The 25477-nt window shown below is 37.5% G+C and overlaps 1 protein-coding gene across 7 annotated transcripts in view; it reads left to right on the top strand.

Annotated features, from left to right (window-relative positions):
* The window catches only part of LOC148843953 (calcium-transporting ATPase 5, plasma membrane-type-like), a 73341-nt gene that overhangs the window by 31957 nt on the left and 15907 nt on the right, over positions 1 to 25477 (top strand). For all 7 annotated transcript variants that reach the window (XM_088956671.1, XM_088956669.1, XM_088956672.1 and 4 more), the window contains exons 13-23: positions 14316 to 14399; positions 14489 to 14571; positions 14651 to 14759; positions 14839 to 14894; positions 15000 to 15042; positions 15122 to 15205; positions 15432 to 15569; positions 17549 to 17614; positions 17701 to 17799; positions 18743 to 18853; positions 19283 to 19453. In XM_088956671.1, the coding sequence (XP_088812797.1) occupies positions 14316 to 14399; positions 14489 to 14571; positions 14651 to 14759; positions 14839 to 14894; positions 15000 to 15042; positions 15122 to 15205; positions 15432 to 15569; positions 17549 to 17614; positions 17701 to 17799; positions 18743 to 18853; positions 19283 to 19453 (1044 nt within the window). The remainder of the gene's footprint in view (positions 1 to 14315; positions 14400 to 14488; positions 14572 to 14650; positions 14760 to 14838; positions 14895 to 14999; positions 15043 to 15121; positions 15206 to 15431; positions 15570 to 17548; positions 17615 to 17700; positions 17800 to 18742; positions 18854 to 19282; positions 19454 to 25477) is intronic.

Genomic DNA, 25477 nt, shown 5'->3' with positions numbered 1-25477 from the left:
GTTGCTACCCTTGGAAATGGAAATATGTCGTGGAAATATCAGGGAGGGGCATTTTAAACCATGTTTCCAAAAGGCCGGCATTTGTACTTCTAATCCACATATTTATGCTATTGTTTCTAACTCATCATGTCAGATGCTATCTTGTATACTCCACATAGAGCTGATAGTTTTGACTGGGGAATATTTTGATTCCAGTGGTATTTTGTGTTGATACCCATGGATATGGAAATATGTTCGTCGAAATTAGAAAATATGTTGACATTTTAAACCATGCATGGAACTTTGACATGCTTGATGGAGATACAGTTTCTCAAGCTAATGATGCTCTAAAGCTTCTTGATAGAAAAATGAAAGTTGTTAGCAGAACTGCTCCAAAAGCAGTTGCTGGTTCTTCTGGTAGTCGAAAAGTTTTACTGAATTTGTTGTTGAATGGTCTTCATGGTGTGGATTCCTTCTAGAATTTTCATTTTCTTTAACTAACCTGAAAAGCAAGTAGGACCTTGTTGCCATTTATTGCAATGCAGAAGCTCAGTTTATTAGGTGCCGTTTGGCGAGTCTTTTTTTAAAGATCTTCTGGAAGATCTGACATGTAAAAGACGTAGTGGGCTTTTACATAAAGATCTTGGCAGCCCACAGACCGTTTGGTTGGAGGCATGTCTTTCTACGTGAAGGCAAGACGGAGAAAGACGAGAAGCTTCATTTCTAGCTTCCCATAATAAGCTTGAATCGAACTTATCGCATCTTTTCGGGGCGGTGTCTTTCGGTGGCTAGATCTTCTCCCAACCAAACAGGAAAAGACGAAAATGCGGGCTGTGGGCTGCCGGGCTAGATCTTCCCCCAAAATGCGAGTTTTTTGTTTTGATAGGATGGTGAAAGTTATTCTCGTCGCTGCTTTCATAGCACTGGTAGTTCATTTGGTAGTGAAAAGATTCTAACAAAGTTGTTGGCGAAGGGTCTTGATGGTAGAAATACTTCTCGAATTTGCATGCTTGTAACTGAACTCAAAAAACAAGCTAGGCATTTTTTTTTGTTTCTTCTGCTAGTACAGTGATGGTATTGAGGGTTTTACTTGGGTCATTTGGCTTGAAGATGGTTATTTTTTGTTGACCACATAATGCTATCATGGGTTGTATGTTGACTCATTTCAAATAAGAAGTTTCATTTATGCTGTGTTAGATGTTTGGCATGGCTTCCAACTGTCTGCTCTACAAGTATGAGTGAACAGATGTGTCTAGGAATTTGTAAAATGATGGTGATGTTGTTATTGAGGATTCTAGATGTTTCATTTGTCTTGAAGATGGTGCTTTTGTTTTTTTTTTTGATCAATAACAAGAAACTTCATTAAAACTTGCGAAACTTTAATTACAAGAGGGAGGTAGGTAAACTATCTTTAACTCCCCCACCAGCAAAATACAAAGAAAACAAAATTAGAAATGAGCCCCAAACAAAAGAACCCTTAGTCACCTCTTGCTTGGTAACCCAGCAGCAAGTGAGTTAGCAGTTCTCTTCACCCATCTGTATTTCACCTCAATGTCCCTAGTCAACCATTAAAATTTTTTCCTTTCATTGCTGTAGTTCCACAAACCAATGTTGTCTTCCTTTAGCCATCTCATCCAGTGTTTTAAAAGCGCAAGGCGCAAGGTGAGGCACGTGCCTTTTTAAACAAGGTGCAAAAATTAAAAAAATCTAAAAAAAATGGCAAAAAAATTCAAAAAATTATAAAACATAATATTGATAAAAATATAAACTTAAATTTTAAAACAAATGTTTTGAAAAAAGGAAGAAAGATGGTTCAGCCTAGGGTCAGAATTTTTAGGCCCAAAGTACAGTTGGGGTAGGTGCCAACTCGGAATTGATGCCAATTCACGGGTAGGCTTTGGTGTATGGAGTGGGGTTTTTTGACATTTTGAATGGTTATAGATCTGCAGTTGAATTCAGAAATCTGCATTGGGTGTGTCCATACTTTTCCGTTAAAAAAACCTATTATCTAAAATTAAAATACATAAACATAATATGTAAAGCATATTTAAATGAGAATTTAAAAATGAAATCAAACATATAAAACATTTTCAAGCATTTAAAACCCACAATCCCTTTTTTTCTCAATTACATTACATCAAGTAGCTAATGTGACATATTACATTCCTAATTCTATGAGACGCCTTTGTGCCATGCCCCTCGAGGTAAGGCCAAACAAGGCCATGTTAAGGTTTTAAATTTTTAGTTTTCACACAAAAATTAATGATTTTATAGTTTTAATTGATTTTAAGAAGATACTTTATTAGGATAAATGAATGGACAACATTACCAAATAGGGGGGGGGGTTCTCGAAGCATACATGGATAAGGGACTTCGAGTCGCCTTTATCAGACTGATTGATGACTTTTCTCGTTATACATGGATATTTCCTATGTGTACTAGAGATGAAGTCCCAAAGATTATAATGGACTTCCAGAGGATGCACTCACATAATTTCATGTTGAGATTCAGATTTTTCAATTAGATAATGCAAAGAATATTTCCATGGTGAGATTAATGAATTTTTTGCTTCCCATGGACCCCTTCACAAGAGTTCATGTGCAAGAACACCACAACAAAATGGTGTTGCTGAAAGAAAGAACAGACACTTTGGAGTAGCACAAGGAATGATGCATATGAATGTGCCAAAGCATTTCTGGGTAGATGTTGTACTTGCTGTTGCATATGCCATCAATTGCATGCTCTCTAGAGTATTGAACTACATGTCCCCCCATCAGTTGTTGTTTCCTTAGTCCCCTCTATTTTCTATCCCTGAGTGTTTGGTTGTCGTGCCTTTGTGCATTATTCGTGGTAAGTTGGACCCTTGGTCTATTCCATTTATCTTCCTTGGGTATCCCTCCTCTCAAAAGTGGTACTAGTGTTTTAATCTTGTTGGTCATATGTACTTTGTTTCTATGGATGTTTCTTTCTTCAAGTTTGAACCACTCTACCTTGCTTCTCCTTAGGGGAGAGTAGTACAGAGGAGGAAAAGCAGGTTTGCCAAGTCTTTTTTCCCTCTATTTCTTTCTTCAAGTTTGAACCACTCTACCTTGCTTCTCCTTAGGGGAGAGTAGTACAGAGGAGGAAAAGCAGGTTTGCCAAGTCTTTTTTCCCTCTATTTTGGATCCAACTCCATTTCGTTTCTTTCTGCATACATGTCGTCGAGAACAACAGTGCTCTAAAGATGTAGAACTACCGCACACTAAGCAACCGATGCCATTAGACTCCCATGAGGTAAGTCCAAATGAGCTGGGCACCCTTATCCCTGTTGATTCTCTTGTTCCCATTTTGGTTGTGGATGATCTTGGAATCCCGATTGCTCATAGAAAGGGAGTCAAATCGTGTACTATTAAACACCTCATTACCCACTATGTATCTTGTGACCATATTTCTCCCTCTCATCGTGCTTTCTTATTTGATTTTGATAGTATTCCCATACCCAAAATGGTGGCAGAGGCTTTGACTTATCCTGAATGGACAAATAACTATGGAGGAGATTAATGCTTTCCATAAGAATCACACTTTGGAGTTGGTGGATCTTCCAAAAGTGAGACCTTGTGGGGTGTAAGTGGGTGTTTACAGTGAAACACAAGGCTGATGGAATAGTAGAAAGATACAAAGCAAGGTTGGTAGCAAAAGGGTACACCCCGGTTTATGGTATTGATTATGATGAGACATTTGCCCCTGTAGCAAAGATGAATTCAATTCGGGTTTTGTTTTCATTGGTTGCAAATCTTGACTCGGAATTGCATCAACTTGATATAAAAATGTTTGCTTAAATGGTGATGGAATAGTAGAAAGATACAAAGCAAGGTTGGTAGCAAAAGGGTACACCCCGGTTTATGGTATTGATTATGATGAGACATTTGCCCCTGTAGCAAAGATGAATTAAATTCGGGTTTTGTTTTCATTGGTTGCAAATCTTGACTCGGAATTGCATCAACTTGATATAAAAATGCTTGCTTAAATGGTGATTTGGAGGAGGAGGTTTATATGGTTCAGCAACCAGGCTTTTGTGCCAAAGGAAGTGGGAATAAGGTGTGCAAGTTGAGAAAGTCTCTATGGTCTAAATCAATCTCCTAGAGCTTCAACAGTTTTCAATTGGCAGTTTAGCAGGTAGGATTCTAATAATGTCAGTTTGATCACACTCTCTTTGTTAAGAGGTGTCAAGAACAAGTTGTAGTGCTGACAGTGTATGTGGATGATATCATCATTACGAGGAAGTTGGGCTTTGAAATAAAATGGTTGAACGAGTTCTTAGCCTCCCAATTTGAGGTAAAAGATCTAGGTCCCTTAAAGTATTTTCTTGGGATTGAGGTTGTCCACTCAAAATGGGTATTTTCATCTCTCAGAGGAAGTACATCCTTGATCTGCTACATGACACAAGCAAGCTAGGGGCAAAACCCATAGACACCCCCGTGGATGTTAATCATAAATCTGGTGATTATGATGGTGAACCTCTAAAGGATGTGAAACAGTTTCAAAGACTAGTGGGAAGATTGCTTTACTTGTCCATGACACGCCTAGGCATAGCTTATCCGATTGGTTTTCTAAGCCAGTTTATGCATTCCCCTAAGACATCACATATGGAGGCTGCAGAAAGAATTCGTAGGTACCTAAAGAAGTATCCAGGAATTGGCTTGCTATTTCATAAGCAGAACCATCTAAAAGTGGAAGTCTATATAGATGCCGATTGGGTAGGTGCTTTGGATGACAGGAAATCTACAAGTGGTATTGCAGTTTTGTGGGAGAAAATCTAGTGACATGGAGGAGTAAAAAACAAAATGTGGTAGCAAGATCTAGTGCTGAAGCTGAGTATAGGGCCATGGCACATGGGGTGGCTGAAGTACTTGGGTTGAAGAACTTACTAGGAGAGTTTGGTTCCCAATGAATAGCCCCATGTTTCTTTACTGTGATAATAAAGCAGCCATAAACATTGCTACTAACCCTGTCCTACACGACAGGACAAAACACATTGAAGTGGGCAAGCACTTCATAAGAGAGAAATTAGAAAAGGGTGAAATCTGCATTCCTTATGTTAACTCCAAGGAGTAGTTGGCCGATGTTCTCACAAAGGGACTTCCATACTTGCGACATAATGAGCTATGTATATTCAGCAAGGGGTAAAAGAGGCAGATTATTGCTATCTATTCTGGATGCAATTGTTTGGCTGATCTGGAGGGAGAGGAATGAGTGTATATTCAGCAATAAGGCTGGTCTAATGAGGTGTTGAAAAACAATATAATTGGTACCCTTTGGTCTTGGATGGCTGCCAATCCTTCTGTGTGGGGACAGCCCCTTCTCATCCCTTTTGGTTTTGATGTTATCTTTGATTATACATAATTTCTTATATCTACTTTGAGTATACTTTTTTGTACAGCCATTCACTGTACTTGCAGACTGATATAATTATTTTTTAAAAAATGCATTTTCTTCAGACCCTCCCATTATAACCAATCCAATTCGACCAGTCCTAATTTTGCCATTTACTCCAATAATCGTTTTTTCTTATCCTAAGTAGGGCAATTGATCTTTCATTCCATTTATTTAGTCTTCTATTTAATTCTTGTAGTTGTATTAGTTGTTATCTGTTAACAGTCCCTTGATCTTTTCCCACCATTTATCAATCAAGTCAATACTAGTTATATCCAAATGCTCCTCCCAAGATCCATTGGCAAGAAATCTATCCAGTCTTTTAAGAATTTGGGGTTGCTGCTCATTGGACCATCTGAATCTGGCACCATTCAATGGAGGATCAATTATTACCATTGCCTGATTATGTAATTTCCAAATCTTTTCATTGCCGTCAAGTTTCTGTCGTCTTTACCTCATTTCATATTTAGTTCTGCTTGCAACATTAAAATCTCCCTAAATACCTGATGGGAATCAACATAAGGCATATCAAAAGACAACCGGAACTACTCCTATGCTTATTTGGCATCATTACAATGATGTGGGCTCACATGGGGCTAGGTTAGCAGTGGGCCAACTTGGTTGGGAAGATCCTAGAGTTTTCAATCCACTTTAAGATGCTTTTTTGTGTGGTGGAGTTTTTCTGTTGGACAGGACTTTATGACTTACATTTCTAGACAGAAAAAGTTTTTTATTTTTTTTGTAATTTTGCATGTTTAAGGTGTTATATTTGTGGACAGGCCATAGCCTAGTAATTTCCCTTTGTTTGGCTTTATATATGTAATTGTTTGGGGCAGGTTTAGTCTAATCTAACGTCTCTTTGTACATGGTTTGTTGGGCATGTTAACTTAGGGGGCATGTTTCTTCCTTTTGAAGCTTCTTTCTTATTAAGGTTGTAAGGCTCATTTGAAGAACAGTTTCTGGCTAATGAACAGAGAACGCTTCTCTACGGAATTGGGTGTGATTTCCAAGTTGGGGGTGTGATTTCCCTCACCTTAGGTATGGTTGCCTGGTTTTTTTCATCTTATTTCCATCTTTGTTTTTGTCTTGTTACCTTTTGTTTCTGTGGCTGAATCACTAAGATCCTGCATCAACACCATAGCCAATCCAGCCTTTTATCCATGTCTACTAGTTCTCCCGAAATCATTTGTTTTTTAGACTCCTATTTTGGTGGAGCATAGATGTTTGAAAGGCTCCATTACCAGCCATCTTAATTATTTTGGAACCAAGTGCCATGTGAATATCTTTCTTTCAATCTTTCTTAGCCTTTTTTGACTACCCTTGGATTTCACATTGTTACAACCTAATTTCTTCCACTGCAAACCATTCACCAATGTTTGATTCACACATAGCTGCTGCATTTCACCAAGATCCTGTTGCATTTCATGGTATTCTCTTCATATTTTACCTTCCTCACTTGCTTTTTCACCCCCCTGTTTAGCACCCCTCCTATTTTACCGTGGTTCCCCACTGGTTTTTAACTTTATTATTAGTTATACTTACCAAGTCATCTCCTCTAGTTTCCTCTCCCATCTCCAGTTATTCACATTATTAAAATCCTTTGAAAACAGTCCTTGCAGCCTCTTGCCTTCCTAGCAGAATGTTGCCAGTGCCTTACTAATTTTAATTTCATTATTAATCACTCCCGACTTTAAGCACTTGTTTGCTTTGAAAACTATGCACCTTGATCCTCACTACCATTTAATTAGTCTCCTTCATATTCTGCTTTAGCCTTGTAAAAAAGTGCTGGATTGAGGAAGAAACCGACAAGGTGCAGTGGTTGTTGCATCTTATTATTCCAATGTTTGTCAAGCATTTCTAAAATGTTCTAATTACTCTCTCTCTCTCTCTCTCTTTCCCACCAAAGTTTTCTTTTGTTCTCTCTTGCCCATTCCATTTTATAATTGAAATACCCCATTGCAAGTTTTTTATCACCATCAACCAACTGTAAAACCTTCACAATTGGTTGGGAAGCTAATAGAGGAATCCTCAAATGTTTTCAAAATGCAACAAAAAGTATAGTGCTTGAGACTCTTGAATCTTTTGATTTGTTTGTCCATTTCTTTTATTCTGTACACCACTAATAAATAAAGAAATTAATGGCTCCTTGATAGTGCACAAGCTTTGTAACGTAAGAAATAAAGTAGAAAACCTTGTGACAACACGTCTAGCAAGATGCCTTACATTTTTTTCTCCCTCAAATGAGCAAGGAAAAGAGGATGTTTGTAAATAAAGGTTGTTGCCTATCTTGCCTTGGTATTGTAGACCTCAAGTCTCCAATATCCTCCAACATGAGGTCTAAACAATTAGAGTGCAAGAATTTCAAAATAAGTTCTTCCTCTTTATTTTCATAAAATAACTTGCAACGGTATAAGTAGAGTGGTTATTAGTAATCACTTGCACCACATGTTTCTTCTATTTCCTCAATAACCTTATCAATCAAATCATATAAGTAATTTGTATTGTGAATTTTATTTTGAGGCATCTGTTAATTTAAAAAATTGTCCCCTTAGGAGACAAAAACTGGGGTTTGTAACATAAACCCTACAAGACGAAAAACAAAAAGTGGGGTTTGTAACAGGTTTTAGGTGAGTGCCTTACATAGCGATCTACCTAATACTCGAGCGAGTGCCTTACATAGAAAACTACAACTGTATAGGTAGTGATTTAAAAGGCACGCCTCAGGTGCATAGGTGAGCTGCATTTTGGGGTATGCGCCTTGCCTAGGTCCTAGGCGCACCCCTTTCAAAAGGCGCACGCTTGGTGTGCCTAGGCGTGCACCTGGTGCGCTTTGCGCCTTAGTCTAGGCGTGCACCTTTTTAAAATTTTGCGCCTTTTGGTTTTTTGTGTCTAATGACTGGGCTAGGGGTTCTGCCCCCAAACTCTCGACCATGCCCCTCGAGGCAAGGTTCGAGGACCCCCCCATTTTCTAATATTGTTCATTCATTCATTGCAATAAAATATCTTCTTAAAAAGCAATGGAAGTTATAATATCATTATTTTTTATGTGAGAAATAAGAATTTCAGACCCTAACATAGATTTGTTCGGGCTTGCCTCAAGGGGTGTGGTACAAAGGCGACTCATAGAATCAAGAATGCAATATGTTTTACACATCACATTAGCTACTTGAAGCAATGCAATTAAGGAAAAAAAAAGAGATTGTGGGTTTTACATTCTTGAAAATGCTTTATATGTTTGCTTTTATTTCTAAATTTTCACTTGAATACTCTTTACGTGTTATGTTTATGTATTTTAATTTTAGATAATAGGTTTTTTAAAACATTTATTTTAAAATTTAAGTTTCTATTTTTTATTAACATTATGTTTAATATATTTCGATATTTTTTAATGTTTTTTGGCATTTTTTATGAATTTTATGATTTTCTTGATCTTTTAGCTTTTGTTTTTGTAATTTTGCGCCTTGCTTAAAAAGGCGCGTGCCTCGCCTTGCACCTTGTGCCTCATGCGCAAATTGGCCCTTGAGCCTTTTTTGCGCCTTGCGCTTTTAAAACACTACGTATGGGTGAGGTCTCTTCTGAAAATTGCCTAATTGCCTAGGTGTTTCCCTGACAAGTTTGGAAGTGACAAGATTTCACCTGAAAAGTCACAACCCATACCCAAAACAACAAAAACATTCAAACACTTTGATTACAATCTTTTACTCCTCGAATCCTCTCACAACAGAGCAGAAAAAACTGCTCTTGAAGTATAAACCCAACACTTTACTCTCAAAACTTTTTTTCCTGCAAAAGCTTCCCTTCGTTAAAGTATAAACCCAACACTTTACTCTCTTGAAGTTTAGTTTCCACTATCTTATCTAGATCCGTACTTATAATTTTCTCACTTTGTCCAACTCTACCTCCTTCTTATCTTCCTTAGTTTCTTATTTCTCTTCCTCTAGATCATCTTCAACATCTTGAAACTCCATATTTAATGCTACATTTTCCTTTTGAGTGACTAGAATTTTCCTACTCTTCCTACTCTGATTTTTTTTCCATACGAATAGCACTGCAGATGATTTTGTCATTGCTCATAGTTCTAATTTTATCATTTAAAACCCCTTCCTCTTGTAATATCTTTTGTATTTACCACACGGTCTGATCCTAAAACGCCCCTCCTTCAAGCGATGAAAAACTTTTGTAACACAATGTAATTGACCGCCATTTGACCCTTTGGATTTTTTCAAGTTAACTAAAGAATCATCACTTTTGTAATTTTGTTCTAGTCCTCCAACACTTGCAGATTTTTACTTCCTAAACCCACCCCCAACTTTCTAGTGAAAACCTAAGAAAATGAATCATTGTCCACCTTAGCATCAACACCACAAGGTCTTTTAAAATCTCTTAGATTTTATCTCCTTTTTTCCCCAAAAATATTCATTTTCTTAGCTTTTTTGACTCTCCTCGTTAAGGTCCTTCACCATCTCCACCTCTTTGGATCTTCACCCACCCCACTTGGCTTCCCATCTCTGTGATACTGATCCTTAAAACCAGTTGTGCTTCCACCATATTGCACATAGGGGGACGGCCAAGGAGAATACAAGGTTTTTGTTGATGAATGAAAGGAGATTAGTATCTTTCAAAAAATTGAATCCTGTTTGTTGATCTTTGAATGCAATAGTTCCACCCATGATGTAACCTTCTGTAGATAGACTAGGTTGAGTAAGTCCTAGTGTCTATTTTATGTTTCAGTGGCAGGTTATTTATTTTGTATGCTAATAGAAGGGGATGGAGAAGAAGAAGAGGGTTTTATAATCACCTCTCTCCCCTCTCATTAATGTGGTTAATTAAAAATCAGCCCTTAAATTGGGCATCCAACTAAGCATAAACTTAAAGTAACTTAAAAGAAGTTATCAGGTCAATAAGATAGACCCATTAGCATACAAAATAAGATAGACCCATTAGCATAAAATAGATATTTGGGCCCACGCGTCCCAGCCTCTCTACATTCCCTCTTAAGCTAAGCATAGATGTCTATCACGCCTAGGTTTCTTATATAGTGTCTCCCTTTTGGAATACCTTTGGTCAAAACATCAACCAACTTCTCTTTTGAAGAAATAAATGGCAAGCAAACCTCTCCTGAGGCAACTCTTTTCCGTGTAAAATGTCTATCAACCTCTATGTGTTTAGTTTTGCCATGTTGAACAAGATTATGTGCAATGTTGATAACAACCTAGTTCTCATAGTAGAGCATCATTGGCTTTTCATAGTCAACACCCAACTCTTCCATAAGTTATCTCAACCACAATAATTTCCAAACTTAATGTGCCATTGCCCTGTATTCTGCTTCAACTGAGGATCTGGCTACTATAGATTGTTTCTTACTCCATGAGACAATGTTCCCTACCACTAAAGCACAATATCTTGAAGTGGATTTCCTACCATCAATACATCAAGCCCAAACAACATCAGTGTATGCTTCCAACTTTTTGTGTCCATGTTTGACAAACAGAATACCTTACCCTGGAGTGCCTTTCAAATAACACCAACTCTTTTTGCAACAATTAAATGTGTGTTTCTGGAAGAATGCATAAACTGACTAATAGCACTCACTACATAGGAAATATTTGGCCAAGTCATGTGGAGGTACAACAACTTCCCAAACAGTATTTGAAACACTCCCCTATTAGGCAATTGTTCACCATCAATGGTAGAGAGCTTCTGATTGGGATCTATAGGGGTGGAAGTTGGTTTAGCACCAAGTTTATTAGTCTTTGCAAGGAGGTCAAGAACATACTTGCATTGAGAAATGTAGATACCATCCTTGGATCTAGTAACTTTAATTCCCAAGAAATTTCTACGATCCCCCAAATCCTTGATTTCAAATTCGGAGTTAAGAATACTTTTGAGCTTATTCATTTCTTAGGTGTCATTACCCATTACCACAATATCATCAACATAAACAATCAGAAAAGTCACCAAAGAATTACTTTTTTTAGAAACAAAGTATGGTTAGATTGGGTTTGTGTGAAACCAAAGGATACAAGAGCAGCTTGGAATCTCTAAAGCCAGGCTCGAGGAGATTGTTTGAGACCATAAATTGATTTCTGCAGTTTACACACCTTCCCTTGCATTTCCGTTCCATACACCCCTGGTGAAGGGGCCAATCAAAAGTAGCAGTTAGAGACAACAAACCTCGAACTGAAGTCATCTTGGCCATAGGAGCAAAGGTCTCAAGGTAGTCAATACCATACATCTGAGTGTAGCCTTTAACAACCAATAACCTTTCAATAGTGCCATTAGAATGGTACTTAATGGTGAACACCCATTTACAACCCATTGGTTCCTTCCGTTTAGGCAATCCACAATAGGTATGGTTCTTATGCAAATCATTAAGTTCACTTATTGTAGCATCCCTCTATTCAGGTTTGGATAAGGCTTCTAGTACAAACCTGGAATCACATGGGTAGAAACAGGGGCAAGAAAAGAGTAATAGGTAGGGGATAGAAGGCTATAGGATAGGTGTTTGGAGATACAATGTGCTAGGGGTGAGCAAAAAAAACCGAACCGACCGAAAAAACTGACCAGAACCAAACAAAAAAATAGGTTAACCGAATCGATCGATTTAGTTTCGGTTCGATATTCTTAAAAAACCGATAGTTTCAGTTCGGTTTTGGTTAACCATTTAAAAAAATCGGCAATTAACCGAATATATAAATATATATATACAGTAGAAGTTCCTAATAACAGTTTTAGATGAATTTCTTAAGTAGAAGTTGAAAGGTTTCAGTAGTAGAGAAGAAGAAAAGAGAATGGGATGTTGCGCAGAATAGAATTAGTTTTGGCAACCAACCCCTCTTTGAGTTATATACTTAAATTAAAAATAATGAGAGATTACAAGAATGCCCTTAGTAGGGCGGCTACTTAAGTAGCTGGACAGTCACAACTTAAAAACATAAGCTAATGGGCCTAAAGCCCAATAGCTTCCTAACTTAACAACTTAAAGATAAAGGATAAGTAACTAGGCCTAATAACTTGAAATTGGCCCAACTTAACATATACACTAATATATATATTTATATAATATTATATATTAAATTTTTTATTTTCAAAAAAGTTCGGCAGTCTGAGAGACGTTCAATTTCAGCCTTTCTCTTTGAACCAATTGAAAGTTTGGCAGTCTGCTATGAGACTCAGTCTCTCAGACTGCCAGTCTGCCAGTCTCTTAGACTATGAGACTCAGTCTCTTGACTCTCTTCGAAAAATAGGTTAACCGAACCGATCGATTTAGTTTCGGTTCGATATTCTTAAAAAACCGATAGTTTCAGTTCGGTTTTGGTTAACCATTTAAAAAAATCGGCAATTAACTGATATATATATATATATACAGTAGAAGTTCCTGATAACAGTTTTAGATGAATTTCTTGTGAAGAAAAGTAGAAGTTGAAAGGTTTCAGTAGTAGAGAAGAGAGGAGAAGAAAAGAGAGTGGGATGTTGCCCAGAATAGAATTAGTTTTGGCAGCCAACCCCTCTTTGAATTATATACTTAAATTAAAAATAATGAGAGATTACAAGAATGTCCCTAGTAGGGCGGCTACTTAAGTAGCTGGACAGTCACAACTTAAAAACATAAGCTAATGGGCCTAAAGCCCAATAACTTCCTGACTTAACAACTTAAAGATAAAAGATAAGTAACTAGGCCTAATAACTTGAAATTGGCCCAACTTAACATATACCATAATATATATATTTATATAATATTATATATTAAATTTTTTATTTTCAAAAAAGTTCGGCAGTCTGAGAGACGTTCAATTTCAGCCTTTCTCTTTGAACCAATTGAAAGTTTGGCAGTCTGCTATGAGACTCAGTCTCTCAGACTGCCAGTCTGCCAGTCTCTCAGACTATGAGACTCACTCTCTTGACTCTCTTCGAAACTCGGAACTTTTCACTCAAGCCTCTCTTTTGTCTCTTTGAAATTCGAAACCAAACCTTTTCTCACTCTTTGTCTTTTCTCTTGTCTTTCTAGTCTCTCCATTCTCTTCTCAATCTCTCATACTCTTTTAATCTTCTTTGACTCCTAGTATTTCTCAGACGGCCGCGCGACCCACGCCAACCACCGACACCAAGTGGCAATGCCGGTCGCCGCCTCGCCGGCAAGCAAGCACCAACGCCATTCAGTGTCGTTGGTAGTTTTGAAGCATCAGAAACATCTGTTGACTGCTAGTGGTTTTGAAGCATCTAGGATCCTTCTCTCTCTCTCACCTCTGCTCTCTGTGGCTCTGCCAGCAACCACTGACACTTTTAGGGTTTTTTATATTTTAAGTGCATAAAAAGCCGGGAAACCGAACTGCGGTTAATCGGTCCCTCGGTTGTTGCATCTGTTCGGTTTTGGTTTGGATATTTAAAAATCGATTAGGTTGGTTTGGTTTGAAAAAATACCCCACGGTTCGGTTAATCGTATCGTGAGCACCCCTACAATGTGCTGTACATTTCTGCTTGCCTTTTCAAAGGGCAATAGGAAGGTCAAGGTCTGGGAAGGTAGGTGGGTTTGAGGAGGGCTGACCTGTTATTTCAGTAGTGATGGGAGGTGTAGGAGGCTTTGCAGAAGGAGTGGACAACTTGCCCATGCCTGAATCATTGCTGATGGTACCACCTTTGGAGCACATTGGTGTGAAGGAAATGTAGGAGGATGAGCTGGAGGAGGAGGGGGAGCAGGAACATGTGGTGGATACACAGTGGAAGGGAGCATCAGAAGAAGATGACTTAGTAGGGGACTAAAATTTTGTCTTGCTGGTTAATTCTCAGTTTAGTTGTGTTTTTAACTTCAAAGCATTTTTGCTTGGTTAATTAAGGTTATGTTCTTTTGCAATTTTCTTATGAAATTCTAGCTTAAACAAATTTGTTAGTTTGTAGTTTAGTTTCTTATCTTTAATTGTTTTCAGGTAACCAGTGTTGGTATTAATACTGAATGGGGGTTACTGATGGCTAGTATCTCAGAAGATACTGGTGAAGAAACACCATTGCAGGTTAATTTTCAGTCTTTCTACTTTCTAGCACGTCGGCTCTAACAATTCATAGATTACTTTGTTTGACTTTTTCCAATGAACCATTATAGGTTCGGTTGAACGGAGTTGCAACCTTTATTGGTATAGTTGGTCTATTAGTAGCGCTTGCTGTGCTGGTTGTCCTTCTGGCCAGGTAAGTCAGTATTCAATGGCTTGATTTCTATTCTAATGTACTTCTGATACAGATAGTACTTTAAATTCAATTCCTACAGATACTTTACTGGACATACTAAAGATCCTGATGGGACAGTTCAATTTATCCGAGGGAAGACAAGGGTTGGTAAGGCAGTGGATGGGGCCATTAAGATTGTCACTGTGGCGGTATATTCTCTTGCATTGATATTAGGTGATTTTTCTATTCATATTTTGAGACAAAGACCAGTAATTTGAGAAATATCAGGTTACCATAGTGGTGGTTGCAGTGCCTGAAGGACTTCCTTTGGCAGTTACCTTAACGTAAGCCTTTCTTTATTGTTTCTCCTTTGGGATGTGTTGCTTATATTATGTAAACATGGACACATTCTTGTATTATAACTTTTTCTTATAAATAATTTGATGCAGCCTTGCATACTCAATGCGGAAAATGATGGCGGACAAAGCCTTGGCAAGTGTTGTTTTGAATTTCATGAAGTAACATGTAGGTGCTTTAAACTTCAAGTTGGTTGACAGAAGTTGAGGTGCAGGTAAGGAGGCTTTCAGCTTGTGAAACAATGGGCTCTGCAACTACAATTTGCAGTGATAAGACTGGAACATTAACCTTAAATCAGGTTGGCTTTGTGCTGCTTTTGTCATCATAATATTTCCACCTTGAATTTTAAAGCTTGGGATTCTTATATTCTGATTCTGAGGGAGTGTTAGTTTGGTTTGTGAATCCTATAAAATAGCCAATCTTGATGTAAATTATATTTCCTTCATCTCCTTTTTTAATTACTAAAGACCCTCTATAGTTTTGTTTTTTTTTTGTTTTAATAGCTATATTTTATTTCGTTATAGATGACTGTTGTTGAGGCATACGTTGGTGGTGAAAAGATGGATGCTCCAGATAATGCTTTGCTGTTGTCTCCTACTCTATCTTCTTTACTTATTGAAGGCATTGCACAGAATACCACTGGCAGTGTTTTTCTGCCTGAGGTTAGTTCTTACCTTGTTTTATATGTCAGTTACAAGGAAAAATAAAGATAATCTTGATACCTTATCCCTTCTTTTTGTTAAATGATAATATATTTTTTTTAAAGGATAATTACAGACAAATACATCCCTAATTTTAAAAAATACCTGCTTCAAGTAAAATGGAGATACAGTAATATGCAATTTTAATTACTTCTAAAGTTTTTGATTTCTCATTAAACTGTACTGAATATACCTTGTCATAACAAAAAGTCCTGGCATTGTTGAAGAAAATAGAGTCCAATTAGTGCAATGGGAAAAAGAACTGAAGCTTTTAAAGGTCTCCTTATCAAGAAGACCTCCTTCCGTTGTTGAAGAAAATAGAGTCCTATTGGGGTAGTGATTGTTTAAACCTCCTTCCATTGGGAACCACAAATCCAATTACAACTCTCGCCACCTAACTTTTAAGGTTTCGTTATCAAGAAGTTAAGGAGCTACCATCTTTCTGTGAAACATAAACTGGAATAAGCCACTTTTATTGTTCCAATACTTGCAGGACCAAACCTGTGCCATTCTCTATGCATCCAATCTGCAATTCTCATCTGCGTAGGGTGGTGTTTGGAACACTGGTTTTTCATGCTCAAGTGTTTCAACTTAAACCATTCTGTTTGAAGCTAGTTAGAGAGCTACCATTTTTTCAGATGCATTGGTGCCATTAATTGCTGCACAAAAAGTGTTGTAGGAACAGTCCCAGCATTTAAGAAACATGACTATGAGGTAGAGAGAAATTGGGTCATCGTATGTTAATTATCATTAGCGGTTTATTAATGTTATTTAAGATTTTGAAGAGCATGCCTCAATTTTTTCAGATGCATTGGTGCCATTCAATATTTTCTGTACTGCTTGTTTAGTATGACCAGTGTTTTAAAAGCACATGGAGCTAAAAAAACGCAAGGGGCAATTTGCGCTCTAGGCACAAGGTGCAAGGGAGGCATGCACCTTTTTGAAGCAAGGCACAAAAATAGAAAAATAGTCAAAAGAATGTCAGAAAATTCAGAAAAATACCAACAAAATTAAAAAACTGCAAAAAAAAAACTATAAAGTGCATTCAAATGAAAATTTAAAATACATTAAACATATAAAACATTTTCTGGCATGTTAAACCCACAATCTCTTTGTTTCCTCAATTGCATTACTTCAAATAGCCAATGTGATGTAAAACATCTTTCGTTCCTGATTTTACGAGCTGCTTTTGTACTAAGCCCCCTGAGGCAAGCCCAAACAAATTCATGCTAGGGTCTTAAATTCTTAATCCTGACACAAAAATAAATGGTTTTATAATGTCGATGGTCTTTTAAGAAGATATTTTACTAGGATGATTGAATGAACAACATTGGCATAAAAAAACAAAAAGGCACAAAAAATTAAAAAGGTGCACGCCTGGGTTGAAGTGCAAAGCGCACCAAATGCACTGGGTGCACACCTTTTGAAAGTGCTGCTCCTAGGACCTAGGCGAGGCACATACCTTAAAATGCGCCTCGCCCGAGTGCCTATAGGTGCACCTTTTAAATCATCGAGTATGATGATGGTTGTTTTTCTTCTGGTGGTAATTTATTTGGTCCATGCTGGAAATATATAAATGTGGCATCTTATTTCATTTTTCATCATTTGATGCCGTTTATGATTTTTTTTTTTTATCAATAACCACAGATTTCATTAAATGGAAATAAACTTACAAAGAAAAGGAGCTAAGGTTCCTTGACTAATGTGACTAACCACAGATTTCATCATTTGATGCCGTTTATGAAATTTGTCACATAGGGACTATTACTTTTTATCTGAGCATTTCTTTTGGTCTTTAACTCTTTACCCTTAAATACTTAGGCTATTCCCTGGGCTATTCATTGTTTTTGTAGTATGGTGGCTAGTTCATCTTCAATTTGGAAAAGTATTTATTAGTAGTTTGTTGTATAATCTCTATTAAAATCTGTTCCGCTTTACAGGGTGGTGGAAATGTAGAGATATCTGGATCACCTACAGAAAAGGCAATCCTTTATTGGGGTGTCAAGGTACCTTGACTAATGTGATTTTGTGGTTACCATCCTTTATATTTATATTTCTTGACCTGATATTATTACTTTGACCTGTTTTGTAGCTGGGGATGAAGTTTGATCGTGTCAGATCTGAGTCATCAATTCTTCATGTATTCCCTTTCAACTCGGAGAAAAAGCGTGGTGGTGTTGCAGTACAACTGGTAATTCATCTTTATTCATTATTTGTGCTTGTTTTTTATGTTTAGTCATCTTAGTAATGTTGGGTGGTTTTACTTGATGTTTCTCATTGATGCCATGAAGTCTGATAGTCTGATAGTTCTTATTATATGTTTCTGATTAATAGAAGAGGTACTGCACTTAAGAAGAAGGAAAACAAATCAATCAAGGTGTAACATTATAGTGCAATAGAAAATATTACTTTCGAATATACATAATATAATGCAGCAGCATGGAAGATATTGTTTATGCTTTGATTGCTTAACCTGCTATTGGCTTTGGATTTGGATGACTTGTATGTACAAAAGTTTCATTAATGTATTTTTTTTGGGTACTGCTTGCTACAAGTGCCAAGAAACTTTCATTCTGTGTCAAGTTAACATTTTCTTTGATTCATTTTGTTGATTTCATCTTGTAGTTATTCTAATTCATGATGAATGCTCATCTTTTTATTTTCAGATGAGAAGAATGTTGATTAATTCTGTAATTGCATGATCGTTTCTCTAGATATTCTATTGAGCAAGAGAAAGCTAAAATTTTGCATGTTTGCATTCACTGAACCTGAAACCTATGCTTTGACTAAGAATTTCCAACATATTTATTTATGTTTTAGGGTAATATTTTGACAGTAAGTAATCTATGGGCATGGGGGGGTGAGGTATCCAGGTTTTTGAGCATGTGACTTTATTTAAAGCTTGTAATTGTATGCATGCATTTTTGTTGCCTCGTTAGAATAGCTGTTGGTATTTGTATCTTTGACATATATACTTCTCTCTTCATGGTATTAGTGTGTGTTGCAGATGCAGGCACTTACCTGACATTTATTGAATTAGCAGGCTTTCTTGCAGTCACTTTCACGTTGACCATATTGCAGATTGTTTGATGATCATGCTAATAAAATTTTACTGTTTCATTCTATAATTGCAGCCTAATTCTGAAGTTCATATACATTGGAAAGGGGCTGCCGAAATAGTCCTAGCTTCATGTACAGCATATTTGGACAAAAATGGCTCTAGGGAACCAATGGGTGAAGATAAGGTAAGCCATCTGTTAATGAGCGTGAATTTTTGGACAAGTTAGGAGCACTCTTAAAAATATTCAAATTTCCATCACTCCACTGTTTTACTCTCTTCCTTCTTCTCTTTCTCAACTAAAATTAGGTCATTTGTTTTATAGAAGTCAATTAGAACTAAAATTTTCAAGTTTATTATGAAAGCAAATTGCAAATATATTGGTTTTGTGATTGTATCTAAAAGCCAAACAATTATTTATGTTATTTTCCCTTGTTCTCAAGTTTCCTTGTAAATAGTGAAAAATTTTCCAATACCTAGTGCAGCCATATGATTGTGGTTTTCATATTTGGGTAGCAATGATTTCATCAAGATTTTCCATTGTGAACTCAAGGTTATATCAACTTTTACTCAGATATCCTCAATAAAATAATTCTCTACCCCTTTGGCCCTTCAGGATAAAGCTTTTAGGAGAGCTATTGAAGATATGGCTGCTGGTAGCTTGCGCTGTGTTGCTGTTGCTTATAGACCATATGATTTGGATAATGTTCCCAAGGAGGAAGAGGAGCGAGCAGGATGGCAGTTACCTGAGGATGACCTAATTTTGCTTGCTATTGTAGGCATAAAGGTAAATGTGGTCATTTGTATTTGCCTCAATACTGTGGTTGTTTTTCCTCCATAATTAAACTTTAATACCTGATACTTTTTGATAATATAGAAAAACTCATCCTATGATCCATTTGTTCTGTAATTGGTCATGTTCTGTATTTCTTCTTGTAATGTTTTTTATGCATGTTCTTTCCAATACCTTTAACCCCTTTGTTTCGTTTTGGATGTCTTTTGGTAAATTTGTGCTGACCAACATATCCTTGAATTGGTCATATCTAGCATCTTCGTTTTTCACTTAAGCCCATTTATTGTTCCAATCCGTGTATAAACCTACACCATTTATTGTATCTTGCATTTGATTCTCAGTTCCCGAAAGTGCCTGTTTTTTTCTCAATTTCTTTCTTGTCTGAGCAACCATTTTAACCTTCTTCCTTTTGTAAACCCTTTTGAAAGTAAGGCCCAATTTCACATAAATGGTAAATCACATCCTAACTTAGAAAATATTTTTGTAATATGAACTGAAATTTGTTTTTTTTTTTCTGTCCTTTTAATACATTGCATTTTCCCATGATGATACTCATCCCTACCTATTGGTCCTTTGCTGAAAATTCTTCAACAATAACATTATTAAATTTTATAATAGCTCTCTGCGACAACTTTCTCTTATTTCTGAAATTGACTCCTATCTTACCAATAGAAGCTTTGTAGACAATCTCCCTTGTTATGCCTTTTGGTGTTGAAATCATCTAAAAAAGAGACCGCATTTTGACCTACTTCATGACTGTTACTCAATTTTGTTGCCGAAGTAAGGTTGGATGGTGGAATAGATTTAGAAGCAATCAAACTACCACCCACTATGATGCTCATGCAATCTCAATGGGTGCTGGACCAGCACAGTAGTACTTCATTGACACACAAGCACAGTTGTTCGTTTAGCTTCTCCTATCCCTGGCCCTTTTCATTAGAGGTTAATCACTATTAATTAGAAATTACAAGTAAGCCCTTAGTTGGGTTGCTAGCTAATTAAACATAAACCTAAACAATTGTTAACAGGCCGATAAAGAAAAGGCCCATTAACAAAACAGAACATAAACATAAATTTAAAACATAAGCTGTGGGCTATGGGCCATTTGGCCCATCTTCTCTACATAATCCTCTGTACCTCATGACCTCTTTCATCCTCAATGTTTAGAGGAAGAATCTTGATCATGCTCCAAATGTTTGAAACATACCTCAACCACCTTCCCATGAGAGGTCGTGGCTCCTCTCCTTTTCCTATGTAATTAGAGATTTTCAATTTCCTTTGTTGCTTATAGCACTTTTAGCCGACCCCTCCCATCTTCTAAAACTACTATGCTGCCCTCCATGATCTAAACCAAGATTAGAATCCCAACGGCAACAATTTAACTCAAACTCCATATCTGACCTGGCCCCTCATGACTTAAACCTTGTTGACCTGAACCAACCTAGCCTGGCATCAAACTTTTTGCAACCTCGACCATTGCTGAAGCTCCTCAATGGCCTGGATTTCCTGCCACCAAACAAATCTTTACCTTGTCTAAACTGTTGAATATAATGGTTGATTAAACAACTTTTTATTCATGAAAACTCTGCCTATTTTATTATTGTAGTTCAACAAAGATGAAAGAGAGAATAGAAGAAGGAAGAGAGAAGAAGTATTCTGTTCTGTATATTGTAAGGTTGGCGGCGCCTAAGTTTTATATTTATACTTAGGGCGACAACTTATAACAAATAAGAGAGGAAAAACCAAAAATACCCTTATGATAGTACATTACATGTTGCAACTCTCCCCCTCAAGTCGGAGCCTATTTGTCAATCATGCCTAACTTGTCACACAATTCATTATGTCGCAAATAGTGAAGACCCCTCAAGTTGGAGCATATATGTCAATCATGCTTGGTCCTGCCATTAAGAATTGGATTGGCTGCAATATTAATGGCTGCTTTATTGTCACAATAGAGAGACATTGGACCATCAACAGAGAAGCCTAACTCTCCAATCAAATTTTTTACCCATAGCACTTCAGCAACTCCATGCGCCATGACCCTATACTTGGCCTCAACACTAGATCTGGCCACTACACTTTGTTTTTTGCTCCTCCAAGTGACCAAATTTCCACCAACAAAGGTACAATATCTACTAGTTGATTTTCTGTCATCAACCGCTTTGACCCAATCTGCATCTGTGTAGATTTCCACTTTCATATGACCATGTTTCTTGAATAGTAACCCAGTTCCTGGATATTTCTTTAGATATCTGAGTACTCTTTCAACTGCCTCTGAATGGGAGGATGTTGGTGCATGCATAAACTGACTAAGGACCAACAACATAATCTATATCGGACCGAGTCATTGATAGGTAGAGAAGTCTTCCTACCAACCTTTGAAACTTCTTGATATCTGTCACTGGTTTTCCAGTACAATCACCAAGCCGATGGTTTTCATCAATAAGGGAATTTATAGGTTTTGCTTTTAAATTTCCTGTGTCTTGCAAGAGATCTAGGACATATTTCCTTTGAGAAATGAAGCTGCCCTTTTTAGAGCGGGCAACCTCAATACCAAGGAAATAACGTAGCTGTCCCAGATTTTTCACCTCAAACTGTACATCAAGGGATTCTTTAACCTTTTGAATCTTAGAGTCCCAATTTCCAGTTTCTTTTGACAAACAGAGTATGGTCAGATTGGCACTGCTTGAACCCAATTTGTTGAAGAGCCAAGTGAAATTTGCTGAACCAGGCCCTTGGGGATTGTTTCAAACCATACAATGATTTTTTTTTTTTCCGTTTGCAAACTTTCCCTTCACACCCTTATGCTACAAACCCTTGAGGCTGAATCATGTATACTTCTTCAAGATCCCCATTCAAGAACACATTTTTGACATCTAGTTGGTGGAGTTCCCAATCAAAGTTAACAACGAAGGATAGCATAATCCGAATAGTCTTCATTTTAGCAATTGGGGCAAATATTTCTGCATAATTGACCCCATACACTCGTGTATACCCTTTTGCAACTAACTTGGCCTAATACCTCTTAACCAACCCATCTATTCTGTGCTTTACTGTGAATACCCACTTGCGCCCTACTGGCTCCTTGCCTTCAGGAAGACTCACCAACTCCTAGGTGTTTGTGTAGAGCACAAATTTCTTCTTTCATTGCATCTGCCCATTCAGGTATAGGTAAGGCTTCAACACTTTTGGGAATGGAAACACAATCAATGGTAGTTAGAAAAGCACGAAACCAAGGTGCAATGTTTTCATAGGACAATATTTGAGCAATAGGATGCTTAGTAGTACATGATCTAACTCCTTTCCTATGATCAGTTGAGACATCAAGATCATTGGTAGAATCATCAATAGCAATATAGGTTTAGTAATGTCAAGGGGAACAAGAGTACCTAGATTTTCCTTCGAGGAGTCAGATGGTGTTGGATGTATAGTTTCTAGCTGCTCCATAGCCTTTAAATTCAGCTGTCCCTTTCGATTGAATGGAGAGGAGTTAGGAATTGAGGGAAGAGAAACTTGCCTCTCCTCCACACTATTCTCCCTCTGAGGAGAGGCTTGGAAGAAGGATTCAGATTCAAAAAAGGACACATTCATTGATACAAAATACTTATGTGTGACAGGATTAAAGCATTTGTAGCCCTTCTGGGAAGATGGATAACCCAAAAATACACATGGAATCGACTTGGGGTCCAACTTACCCCGGTTAAGAGATAGGGCATGAACAAAACAATTACAATCAAACACACGTAGAGGAATAGAAAATAAAGGGGATTGAGGGAAAAGAAGTTGATGTGGGGCCTTGTATTGCAAGAGGCTGATGGCATTCGATTGAAAACATAAGCTGCGGCCATCACAACATCAACCCAAAATCGTTTTTTAACATTCATGTGAATCATTATACTACGGGCAACTTCAAGAAGATGTCGGTTCTTCCTTTCGGCAATACCATTCTTTTATGGTGTTCTGTCACATGAACTTCTATGAAGAGATCCATGAGAGGAGAAAATTCAACTAGTCATGATGAAAGTATTCCTTTGCATTATCCGATTGGAAAATTTGAGCTTCAACATGAAATCGAGTAAAGACCATGCGGCGTAAATCTTTCACAATTCTGGGTACTTCTTCTCTGGAATGCATAGGATATATCCAAGTGTATTTCGAATAATCATCAATAAAGCTAATAAAATACTTGTACCCACCCTCAGTAGGTATGCTCACAGGGCCCCAAACATTAGAAAAGACAACATGGAAAGGCAAAGCATATCTTTTATTATTTGATGGAAAAGTTGTTCTACAATGCTAACTCAATTGACATGTTTGGCAATGTTAAACTAGTGATAGACACATTCTTGAAAAGTTTAGGGAACATAACTTTGAGAGACTCAAAGGACAAATGACCAAGGAGATTATGCCACAACCACAATTGACTTTTTGTAGATTGACTCATTGATTGACTCATTGATTGACTCATAAGACTCATAGGAGTTGATGCTGCAGGACCAACTTTGTTCTCCAGGATGTAGAGGCCATCAACCATATCTCCTTTACTAATCGTCCTCCTTGAGGCTAAATCTTGGAAAACACAAGAACGAGGAGAAAAGGTTATGCAATAGTTTAAGGATTGAGTAATACTACTTATGGATAACAAATTAATAGGAAGTTTGGGAACATGAAGGGCATGGGGTAAAACAAGGCCATTAGGAAGGGATACAGATCCCTGACCAACAATAGTGGATAGAGACCCATAAGCAAGTATCACTTTATCCCTCCTAGAGAGAAGAGTGTAGGTCTGAAATAAATTTGACTTACCAGTTATATGGTTTGATGCCCCTGAGTCAATGATCCAAGGTGACTCAGGAGTAGAGGTACACAAATGAAATGCAACACTTTTACCTGATGTAGAAGCAAATGAAGTAGAAGGGGTAGGAACCGACCTATCCATTTGTCCAAGAGTCCTACCATACAGTTCCAAATGATCTCTGAAGGAGTTAGTGATGTCTTCCTTGGGAACAAAACCACTAGGATGCTCTTGGGAAATTCCAGTAGTTAGATTATTTGATTGGTAATCTTGTGCAGCTAGATTTGTAGGACTAAATTTCTTCTGAGAAGGCTTCTTTGAAGTGGCTTGATTCTTGGTTGGCCACTTGGGCTTCCCCACTAACTCCCAACAAGTCTCCCGAGTGTGTCTAGGCTTTTGGCAGTGAGTGCACCATAGTTTATCCTTGTCCTCATTTTTCCTTGATTCTCCCTTTTCATTCCAATGTTACCCCCTCTTGCAGTCAGGGCAACAGGCTGCTCCCCCTCAGAAACATTCATTAGATTCTTTTTCCTCTCAGAAATATTCATTCCAATGTTACCCCCTCCTGAATAGAAGGAAGTTCCCTACTTCCTAAAATCTGTACCCGAAGAGGTTCATAAACAAGATTCAGCTCCAACAAGGAAGCAAACACTCGCTGTTGGAATAGAAGGAACTTTTTGTATGCTTTTGCATCCTCATCATTCTTCCACTCAATAGTCTGATAATAGTCCGGCTCCTTCCATTACAGAGGTAAGGGCTGAATAGTATGTAGATAGGTTACAGTCTCCTTGCTTACAAGTAGATGAATCTTCTTGGAAAAATGCCTCTGTTTAGGATAGGTTGCCTTGGCTTGTTCCCAAATTTCACAAGCTGTGTCAGCCCATGTGAAATTTTCGTTTACATGAAGCATCCTGGAACCTAACAGCCATGACGTAACAATGCTGTTTTTTTGATCCCATTGATAATGCTCAGCTGTACCAGACTTTGGTTCTTTAATTTTTCCACTTATGTAACCGGCCTTCCCCCTAGCTGTGATATAAAGTTTGATGCCTTTGGACCATTCCAGATAATTTAGGCCATCAAAGGGGGTAATAGGCATAGAGAAATTCATGCTGTCCATTCCCCCATTAAGGTTTCCTTGATGGGAAGTAATACCAGAGGTTGCTGAATCCTCAATAGCCATTTTTCCCAATATTTTACTGCTGATTTTTCAAGAAAAAAGG

Source organism: Nelumbo lutea, chromosome 8, assembly GCF_056320005.1.
Source record: "Nelumbo lutea isolate HS-2025 chromosome 8, American lotus-T2T, whole genome shotgun sequence".
Taxonomy (NCBI): Eukaryota; Viridiplantae; Streptophyta; class Magnoliopsida; order Proteales; family Nelumbonaceae; genus Nelumbo; species Nelumbo lutea.
Note: the sequence above shows the minus strand (reverse complement) of the source record. Positions and strands in the feature narration are given on the sequence as shown.